Source organism: Silurus aristotelis (assembly GCF_946808225.1).
Source record: "Silurus aristotelis genome assembly, chromosome: 17".
Classification (NCBI taxonomy): Eukaryota; Metazoa; Chordata; class Actinopteri; order Siluriformes; family Siluridae; genus Silurus; species Silurus aristotelis.
The window spans coordinates 19,288,768-19,300,863 of NC_139590.1; the positions used below are offsets into that span (position 1 = coordinate 19,288,768).

General features: G+C 39.0%; 1 protein-coding gene across 23 annotated transcripts in view; it reads left to right on the top strand.

Moving 5' to 3' along the window:
- The first annotated feature begins 4,781 nt into the window (after positions 1-4,781).
- caskin1 (CASK interacting protein 1) overlaps positions 4,782-12,096 on the top strand; it is a 106,783-nt gene continuing 99,468 nt past the window's right edge. For all 23 annotated transcript variants that reach the window (XM_083565757.1, XM_083565773.1, XM_083565777.1 and 20 more), the window contains exon 1: positions 4,782-5,396. In XM_083565757.1, the coding sequence (XP_083421883.1) occupies positions 5,303-5,396 (94 nt within the window). In that variant the 5' untranslated portion in view covers positions 4,782-5,302. The remainder of the gene's footprint in view (positions 5,397-12,096) is intronic.

Below are 12,096 nucleotides of genomic sequence, written 5' to 3' on the forward strand. Positions count from 1 at the left end.
TTTGTGATAGAAGAGTAACTGCGAGAGTGAAAGCGAAAGTTTATAGGACTGTGGTGAGACCTGAGATGCTGTATGGATTAGAGACAGTGGCATTGAGTAAAAGACCGGAAGCGTAACTGGAGGTAGCAGAGCTGAAGATGAAGTTTTCGTTGGGAGTGACGATGATGGACAGGATTAGAAATGGATTTATTAGAGGGACAGCGCATGTTGGACGTTTTAGAGACAAGGTGAGGGAGGCAAGATTGAGACATGTGCAGAGGAGGGACATGGGGTACATCAGTAGGAGAATGCTGAGGATGGAGCCACCAGAAAGAAGGAAAAGAGGAAGACCAAGGAGGAGGTCTATGGATGTGGTGAGGGAAGACATGCTGGTAGTTGGGTTGAAAGAGGCAGATGTTGAGGACGGGGGGGTGGGGGGGGGTGGAGACGGATGATCCACTGTGGCGACCCCTAATGGGAGAAGCCAAAAGAAAAAGAAGAAGAAGAAGAAGAAATCACCAGGCGCTGGCTATCTGTGTCTAATAATTTTATACAATGTTGTTCCAGAACTGTACGGTTTGGGCAAACTCTATTCTGGTCTTCCTGTTTTTGAGGCTTATCAATAGATTACATCCAACCTCCATCAGCACTACACTACAAATTCACTGATGAATACATCAGCACTCTAAGGATCCCCTTTTTTACTGTGTCCTGTTGGGTCTGTGCATCCTTTTTGCAAACAAGCATCTCTGCTTTTGGAAAGACATTTCCAAGAAAGAGTAATTTGATAATGAATAAATGAATATGAATGAAATATGAATATGAATATAAATACAATGTATTGACATAGGCAGACAGGCAGATAGATAAATAAGTTTCTGTTGGAACAGAAACAGTGGAATAAATTGCGTGTGGCATGTCATTAGAGACAAACTTTGTATATTCATTAACAGTGTCGTATTTAAAATACAGCAATGACTTCTGGGTACACTGCCTGCTTTAGTACCGTATCTGTGATAGCAGGAGTTATGGGGTACCTGGTTTGTGATACTAGTATGTTTCATCTAGCTGTCTGAAAACTGCAACAATTCTAGTCTACCACAGGGGGGCGTGTGAATACAATATGATTCCTCTCTCTCTCTAGAGCTAGAGGTCACTCTAGTCACTCAAATTATTAAAAAGCTATATATTAGATCAAGGGCAGAGGGACAGTGTCCTACAGAGCAACAATTACAATCCCAAATTCTTATTTCAGTAGAAACTTGTCAACACAAGACAATTCAATTAACTTCTAACACTTACCCTACACTGGGTCAGAGGGGAGATTGGCACCTATCTGGGGAAATCAGGGCACAAGGCTGGGGATGCCAAACACTACAGACAACTTAGAAATTCCAAGAAGCCCACATTGCAATTATGCTCCACCAGAAGAAAAAAACCTGAAGAACCCAGAGAAAACCCTTGAAGCACAGGTAGAACATTACACTCCACACACAGGGATTCTATTTCTTCCCAGAGGAAACACTATTGAGTAATTATAAGTCAGTAATTATAATTATAACTTGATATATAAGTATTTGTCCAGGAGGGACATATACATTCGAGTTCATAAGTATTTGGACAGGGACACACGTTTTGTCATTTTGGCCCTGCAATGGATTAAGAAATTCATCAGGATGTGATTGAAGACTTTTTCAGCCAATTGGTTTTTTTTTGTTTTTTTTTTACATTAAAGGCCAGATGTGGACAAATACTGTATCTCACCCAGCAGCTCTCAGTAATGCTCTTTCACCACTTTACCTTAAGTACTCACTTCTCTTTGGTCCTGTTATAAGCTTCACATATACTGGGATACAGATATCACACACAAGTTGTCCATATTTTAGAGTAAAAAAAATTATCTTTGATCCTAGACCTTTCTAGTAAAGCAGCACTGTCACCAAATAAACCCATCTTATAGAATCTACTTAGCTTCCTGGCAGCAAGAAGAAAAATCCAAAATGAAGGAATGGCAAAGAATTATTACCACATGAATATTTAACTTGTGCTACTAATGGAGAAATAGAGCAATTCTGTAAAGTATAGGAGACGTGTATTAACTCACTAGAGTCAAATCTCTCCACTGGTGCTCTATTATTAATGTGTTTCTTCTAAACGAGTTTTGAGAAATGAATTAAAGTGTAGGATATGATGCTGTTTCTGACTATATACATCCCAACTAAATTTCAGGACTGAATGTGGAGGAATTGGGCTTTTTTCCTTTTTTTGCTTTTTTGTTCTCAGTCTTTAATCTTTGTATCCCACTTTCTCTTTGTGCTTGTATTTTGTGGTATACTTATTGCTAACATTCCATTAATTCATAATTTTAAAAACTCTGACGAATAAAGTCTACGATTTGTGAGGGTTTCTTTGGGCTCTTAATGACTGCAGTGTGATGTTTCTTTTATTAACTATTTACAATACACTTGCAATGTAGCTTGAAAGAGGGGTTTTGGTACTGGACTGCTGTGGATTGAAGAAGTGGACAGTGCATTTCCATGAAAATGTGTGTTTGGACAATGCAGAAAAAGCTTTTGCAGTGGTTTTTGCACTTTCGTGCGCTATCCCTAAAATAGCCAACTTTTAGACTTGTAATAATAACAATTTCATGACAAACCTAAAATTGGCTTTGCCATAAAGGCAATCCTGCAAAGGCAAACCACATACCTTTTAAATTCCATTAAAATCACCTCAGATTTGTGTGACTAACAGTTTCAACGTAATGTAATTTCACATATGTAAGCTGTTGCACCATCTGCACTTATTTTTATTACTTATTATTGCACTGATTGGAAAATAAAAGAAAAATTGCAACAAGAATCACAATGCCTCTGCATGCTCAGGGAAAGGCGGTGGACAGGACAGCCAGGATTGCTCTTTGTACGCTCAAGCTTTTTGAATATTTGCTCTATGAGCGTGGGGGTGAAGGGCAGCAGACAAAATATTTAATCATTTTATATGCTTCTGTGTTCACCTCACACTCGGTACCAGTGGTGATGGAAGCCATACCTAATGTATCAAACAGTTTGATCGGATTTAAAAACCCGACTTGAGCGTACGTTTAATTCTAATGAACACTTATCTTTTTAATCTATAGATTTCTCATCTTTGCCTGATTAGGAAGCATGTGATTAACAAATCTATCCTGTAATCTAAAAAGCTACACAAGTAGCCAAGTTGACTTCTGCAGCTAAAATCCATCATGATTGCGCCAACTGATTGTGGAATTTATACTCTGTGATTTGCTTATCTGTAAGACTGTGAGCTAAATTTCACTTTGCCGAGTCTCTTCCCCGAGCTGTCACAGTGACTTTCAGCAAAAAGAGTGATCAAAGACCATTTATTTTCAGTGAGAGATGATGACTTCTGGAAACTTGAGTGACCATAATTGTTGGGAACTAGATGTAAGCATGTCTAGCAACCCTTCTTGGAAATACGGAGTGAAGACAGTAAAACACACATTATGACAGACTGCTCTTTCTTAGTGTGAAACATCATATATACATATATAAATATGTCATGTATCATGTATACACTATATGGATAAAAGTTTATGAACACCTGATCATAAGATTCATATGTTTGCTATTCATTCCATATTTAGTCTCTATTTACTGTTATAATTAAGCTGTATTTTGGCAACTTGGGAAGGAGTTTCACTAGATTTTGTGGAGATTTTTCTGCTCATTTAGTTTAATTTACTGGTGTAAGTAAGGTCAGTGTTCCAAATTATCCAAAAGATGTTCAATAGGGTTGAGGCAGAAACCCCATTTTTATTTAAAGCATCCATGTAAACAATAAAGAAAACAAAAAACAACTAATACAATTAGGAACAAACTAAATAATAATCTTATAGATCTTTCACTTCAATCCATGTAAAGTATATGTTCATGGAGCTGGCTTTGTGCACAGGGATCGCATTGTCATGCTGGAACAGTTTGGGGAAGAACCACATATAGCCGGAAAAATCAGGTGTTCCAGATTTTGTTAATTGGGGAACAAAATCCTAATAGATCCAATCGCCGATGAAGGTTATTGTGGCAACGGGTAGAAAAGCCTCCTCGTGACTAAAGAGTAGTTCATCCACATGAACGCATGCTAATGTTACATCAATATGCGTTTTCTTTTTTCTTCAGAAAGGGTGTTAAACACTTTTTTTATAAACTAATATTAAAAACACAAGTACCCCCAACCATCCAGAGTACATTCGAGGAACCTTTTATTCTGCAGAGTAGATGTGAACACTGCGTTAAACGCTTTTGTTTGGGTGTGTGTCCAAGTTTTTGTGTCTACAATGTTAAGTGCATCATGGGTAAAGCATACCCCTTCTCACACACAGAGAACATATGGACATATCTATACAGATATGATGTCATAACCAAATCAATGCTTTTAGGGGTTTGGGACAGAGCCATAAAATGGCTGACATTTCCATATAGGCAATAGGGTTGAATACATGCGTTTGGAACACAGCCTTGTTTTTGCATTTCAATTAAATGTGGACTTGTCACTAGATCTTTTTTTTGGATGTTGAAATGTTGGTAATCATTTCAGGTGCGTGTTTAGGGTCTACTTTTTTCAGAATAAAACGAATAATAGGTGTGACTGTTCATCATTTTGCTCGGTGGCTCTCAGGTTTTTTCCCTCCCCTTTAATTTCCGGCCTGTTTTTACTCCTGCAGCTTCCATTATAGGGCGACGCTCACCGGCGGTCAGCCCCGGAATCACGTCACTGGGTCGGTTCGAATAGCGCAGATTTAATACAGCTGGGACGTAACGCACACACACACACGCACGCACGCACGCGCGCGCGCGCACTCACACACATACACACAGCACGGAGAGTAGCAGCGATGGCAGCACACACAGGAGGCGTTTGGAATCCTGCTCTGATCTCGTGTTGCTTCGTGTAGTGCGTGTGCATTTTTATTAGCAATAATAATAATAATAATAATAAAAACCTTCTGAATTTGTCTGCGTGTTAACGGGATTGTGTGCACGCGCCCGTGCACGTCGGATTTTCTCGCTATTGGACTGATGCAGTCTGTCGATTGCACACGGATCACCATCGAGGCGCTTGCAGCTTCGCAAAATCGCAAAAAACCCGAGAAACCCATCGTGCATCTCCAGCACCAGCAGATATTCTTCATCATTGCGCGACTGGAAGCATCGCTCTAGCACTGGGAGGATCCGCGCCAAGGAAAACAGCACACACACGCACGCGCGCACACGCCCGCACGCACTCAGAGGATGCTCCGTGTGTAAAAAAAACACACAACTAAACCATGGGCAAGGATCAGGAACTGCTCCAGGCCGTGAAGACCGAGGATTTAATCACGGTGCAGAAACTCCTGCAGAGGCCCAAACCCGGCAAAGCAAGTAAGTGCCCCCCACACCCCCCCCCATTCATTCTTACATATATCAGCTACGTGTGCGCTCGTGCTGTAATTGATGTGCTGCATCGATTGTCGTTAAGATCGCGTGCACTCGCGCGATTATTTTAGAAACAGATTTCACCAGATACCATCTAAACATATTAGGTCCGGAAACAGGGAACGTTATAATTCACGATCGGAATGCGGTTGCTTGACATTAGAACATCAGGAGCATCATTTACATGTGTTTACCTGTTCACACCTGCATCACCTGCCCAAGCCGAATCAATATTAGATCATTATCAGCTGCTGACAGAGCTGTCTCCCCAACACTGCATCACCGTCTCATCCGAGTAACCAAACACATCAGCATCCTCACACACATAATCACATATACAGTAACTAACACCGCCTCACAGCTTCATCTGTGTAGCCAACACATCAGCATCCTTACACGCATAATCACATATATCTAACAGTACAGCACAGCCTCATCCATGTAACCAACACTTCAGCATCCTCACACGCATAATCACATATATTTAACAGTACAGCACAGCCTCATCCATGTAACCAACACATCAGCATCCTCACACACATAATCACATATATATTAACAGTACAGCACAGCCTCATCCATGTAACCAACACTTCAGCATCCTCACACGCATAATCACATATATTTAACAGTACAGCACAGCCTCATCCATGTAACCAACACATCAGCATCCTCACACACATAATCACATATATCTAACAGTACAGCACAGCCTCATCCATGTAACCAACACTTCAGCATCCTCACACGCATAATCACATATATCTAACAGTACAGCACAGCCTCATCCATGTAACCAACACTTCAGCATCCTCACACGCATAATCACATATATTTAACAGTACAGCACAGCCTCATCCATGTAACCAACACATCAGCATCCTCACACACATAATCACATATATATTAACAGTACAGCACAGCCTCATCCATGTAACCAACACTTCAGCATCCTCACACGCATAATCACATATATTTAACAGTACAGCACAGCCTCATCCATGTAACCAACACATCAGCATCCTCACACACATAATCACATATATCTAACAGTACAGCACAGCCTCATCCATGTAACCAACACTTCAGCATCCTCACACGCATAATCACATATATCTAACAGTACAGCACAGCCTCATCCATGTAACCAACACTTCAGCATCCTCACACGCATAATCACATATATTTAACAGTACAGCACAGCCTCATCCATGTAACCAACACATCAGCGTCCTCATACATGTAATCTCATTTATCTAACACCACATTACAGCCTAATACATCTAACTAACACTACCTCACAGTCTCATACATCTAACTAACACTACCTCACAGTCTCATACATCTAACTAACACTACCTCACAGTCTCATACATCTAACTAACACTACCCCACAGTCTCATACATCTAACTAACACTACCTCACAGTCTCATACATCTAACTAACACTACCTCACAGTCTCATACATCTAACTAACACTACCTCACAGTCTCATACATCTAACTAACACTACCTCACAGTCTCATACATCTAACACTACCTCACAGTCTCATACATCGAACTAACACTACCTCACAGTCTCATACATCTAACACTACCTCACAGTCTCATACATCTAACACTTCCTCACAGTCTCATACATCTAACTAACACTACCTCACAGTCTCATACATCTAACTAACACTACCTCACAGTCTCATACATCTAAATAACACTACCTCACAGTCTCATACATCTAACTAACACTACCTCACAGTCTCATACATCTAACACTTCCTCACAGTCTCATACATCTAACTAACACTACCTCACAGTCTCATACATCTAACTAACACTACCTCACAGTCTCATACATCTAACTAACACTACCTCACAGTCTCATACATCTAACTAACACTTCCTCACAGTCTCAAACATCTAACTAACACTACCTCACAGTCTCATACATCTAACTAACACTACCTCACAGTCTCATACATCTAACACTTCCTCACAGTATCATACATCAAACTAACACTACCTCACAGTCTCATACATCTAACACTGTCATTACAATGCTACACCACAGCTTTCTACTTTAACACTGCATTTAACCTTAACACAAGTAACGAACACTGCATTACTGCTTGACTCTGTAATTGACACTGCATTACTGCTTCATTCTATAAATCCCACTACGTTGCAGCATCATTTTTTACTTTGTATTGCTTTAAAATGTTACACTGTAATTAAAACTGCATTACAACCTGATACTATAATTCATGCCATCACAGTGTTACATTGTAACTAACAGGGCATCACAGCATTACATTGTAATTAACAGGACATCACAGTGTTACACTGTCACTAACAAGACATCACAGTGTTACACTGTAACAAACAGGTCATTAAAGAGTTATACTGTAACTAATAGTGTCAGCCCGCTTGAGCACTTCAGGCATTACCGCCTATAGGACATCACAAAGGTACATTGTCTCTAACAGGACATCAAAGAGCTACACTGAAACTAACAGGACATCGCAGTGTTACACTGTAACTAACAGGAATCTAAGAGCTGCACTGTAATGAACAGGACATCACAGAGCCACACTGAATGAGCAGGACATCACAGAGCTACACTGTAACTAACAGGACATCACAGAGCTACAGTGTAACTAAAAGGACATCACAGAGCTACAGTGTAATAACAGGACATCACAAAGCTACATTGTTACTAAAAGACATCACTGCACTATACTGTAACTAACAGGCAATTACAGAGCTACACCGTAACAAACAGGACATCACAGAGCTACACTGTAACTAACAGGTCATCACAGAGATACACTGTAACAAACAGGACATCACAGAGCTACACTGTAAATAACAGGTCATCACAGATTTACACTGTAACAAACAGTACATCACAGAGATACACTATAACAAACAGGACATCACAGAGCTACACCGTAACAAACAGGTCACTGTGAACAGGTTTAGGGTCTATTTTTTCCCGAATAAAACGAATAATAGCATCATTTTGCTCGGTGGCTCTTAGGTTTTTTCACAGGTCACAGGTCACACTGCTACACAGTAATGAGCAAATGAACCTGAAATTATATAAAGAATATGCATTTTTACATTTATAAATTCTTTCCTATCGTGTCACTGAAAAAATCATTCTAATTCTGTTTGGTTTAAGTGGACAACTGTTTACTGATGGAGACTTAAATGAAAAACATTTACACTATTACATTTACAAAACATTGCAAATACAGGCCGTAGCTATATTCATGGTTTCTAAGTGGTACCATCCACACTAATCCTATATCAAAAAAGTGAGAGAGAAGGAAAGACTGAGAGAGAGATTCCAGAAAAAGAAGCTATGACCGCATAACATACCCAGAAGGTAAAACAGACATGAACGTGCCTTGGGACATTAAGCTCCAGCCACTCCGCCATCAACAAACCTGATGTAGAGTCGAGAGGAGGGGCTGGGGTGACAGCATCCAAACATCCCAGCTCACCATAACACTCTGACTGTGAACCTACTTGATCTGCATCTGTACCTAATCAAAAAAGACCACACTAAACCAATTTGCTTCCAATATGTGTTCAATCCACTAAGACTGTCTGGTTTGAAGGCTTTATAACTGTAGCATTTTATTTGAGAAATCTCTGCCCCCTGCTGTAGTCACCATTATTCAAGGTACCAACAAATGGCCTGCTCTCTGTGATTGAAGTAGATGTGGCAGCTCATAAAAGAGCAAATGTTCACTCAGGCACTGCGGCGTGAGACCATTGAATTCTTTATAACGTAATAGTCATATTTTATAATCAGTAGAAATTTGATTAGCATGCTTTATGAGTAAGACAGGGGTGATGTGCTCATATCTTTCAGTTCTAATAAAGATTTGCTGCATTGTGGATGAGCATGCTTTTGTATCTACTGTAATATTCAGATCGTAAAGCATTACAATAACCAAAGCTAGAGGTAACTAAAGCATAAATTAGTTTTCAGCATCGTGTAGAGATCTTATCAATATTTTTGAGGAGAAAGCAGGCTAATACATGAGCTTTAAACAACAGCCTCTAATCACACCAGGGTCTATGATTGCTGCACATTATGAAGCAGAAAGGCCATCTAGAAAATATTATGTAATCAGAAAGCTCGCTTCTAACTGCATGTGGTTTCAGTGCAAGTACTATTGTCTTTCTCAGAATTAAGTGGAGGGAATTTAATAGGCATCCAGTGTCTAATGTCCTTTACGCAGCTCTGAACGTCGTCTCTCATTTGTCTTTGCTGAGTGTCATCAGCATAACAGTGGAAGCTAATGCCATGTTGACAAATAATTGTACTCAGAGATAATGTATGTAAAGAAAAAAACATAGGTGGAGGGTCTGTTTTTCTTAATTTGAATGCGATTATTAATTAGAATTTATTCTAACCTTGATTATTACACTGTAATTCACATGACATTGCATTATTCTACAATGACATGACATCACAATAATGCACACTAACTAACAATAAATAACAGTATTCCTTTGTAGTTTACATGACATCACATCATTATACACTAACATTACGTCTTAGCATCCCTCTGTATCTAACATGACATCACAATAATGCACACTAATTGACATGACATTACAGCATTCCTCTGTATCTAACATGACATCATAGCATTCCCCTGTAGCTAACATTACATCATGACATGGCACACTATCTACTATGATATCACATGGCATTGCACACTATCTACCATGATATCACATGACTTTCCACTAGGGCTGAAACGATTCCTTAAGTAACTTGAATAATTTGAATACAAAAATGCATAAATGCTCGATGCTTTGTTTAGTTAATTTAATTACACACAGACCATTATTACTGATGCACCATTGCTAAACTCTGGAGCGTGCTAGACAGGTAAATACAGATGTCGCAGGATAAAAAATGGAGGAACGGGGAGAAAACGGCAAAGGGTGGGGGGATTCAGGCCAAAAAAAAAAACGGAAGAAAGTTTGGGATCATTTCAAACTAAAACATAAAGAAAACACCAGACAGTATGTTTAGTTTTTCTAAAAGTAATTTGTAATTGATTTTTATGTTTTTACTTAGGATTAATTTTTATTTATATATTTGTATTTGCATATTGATGTAATATGGCAATTAAATGCATTGAATGGGTTCATTTTTCACAGATTGCAATTTCAGCGATAAAAATGTTAACAAATTACTTGTTCATTTTAAGAGACCCGTCTTATTTTCTTTAATTAAGAGAAACTACAAATTTTTTCCAGATTACTCGAAATGATTGATGGAATAGTTTGTAGAAAACTAATCGATAGCTGCAGCCATACATTCCATACTTTCTAACATGATATAACATGACATTGCACACTGTCTATATAACATGACATCACATGACACTGCACACTATATAACATGATTTCACAGCATTCCACAATAACATGATATCACAATATTCTTCTGCCTGTGATCCCCTAAATTGCGCATGTGAATGTAAAATTATTTTGTTACCATGTTACAGCAACAGCAGTACAGCTTGATACTGCAACCCTGTGCCATATCTTCATACTAACATACCTTTTATTTCAACCAACATGGCAACATTTTCTCCCTATAAGTGACGGTGGTGAGAGAAAGTCTCCCTGAGATTGTAGGATGTAGAAACTTTGAGAGGAACCCATTTTCATCTGGGTAACACCCAATGTTCATTTGATATAGTTCCATGATTGTTGAGGTTATCAACTGTTCACTGATGGAGATTGTAAAACAGTTCATAGTGATTGTAGCCCTGAACCATTGTAGCAGACTGTTTATATGAATTACTGTCTTAATCCTTCTTCATGGTTCTTGAGTTTAACCCTCCATAGTAACTTGTGTTACCTGTACACTTACTGCGACACTTAAACTAACACTTTCCAAGATTGCTTTATTAAAAAAAACAGAGTTGTAGGTTGATTTATCTTATCTTTAAGTTTATAATCTAGCATACCAGTGTAGATTTTTTCATTGATAGAGACTCAAAGCACTTTTGTACGTCGCTCTGGACACGCTCTGGACAAATGTAAATGTAAATACTCAATCAGCCTCTTATGTAGTAGCCATGCAATACATAAAAAGTGTAGCGTTTACACGGAATGGTGGGAAAAACAAAAAACGTTGAAATTTGACAAGAGAGTGTGGCATTTCTGTAACAGTGAAAACAATGAGTTTAAATTAGAGAAAAATGGCCAGATTGCTTTGAGCTGCCAAAAAAATCAGGAACTTAAACAATCACATCGGTTGTGATCTTGCAGTTTTTCTTGTTGTAAAAATCGTATTGAAAAATGCTAATGCACAACCAAGACTCCAGCTGAATTAACTGGGTGATATGATCTGCAGCTGATGGTAATAGTCTGCTCTTAGCCCTGAGCTTTGAATGACTTACCTCATTCGGCTCAGTAGTAATGACTGACTGACGGATTATCGCATGTGCGTGTGTAAATCATCACAGAACAGGACGGTGTTTTTTAAAGACTTGGTGAGTGATTTGTATTGAGTGACTGTACATATTCCTTGAAGGTGAAATCTCCTTCGAGGCGAGAAAGGAAATACGAATAAAAGCAGCTCATGAGGGCTATGCTGACTTCGAC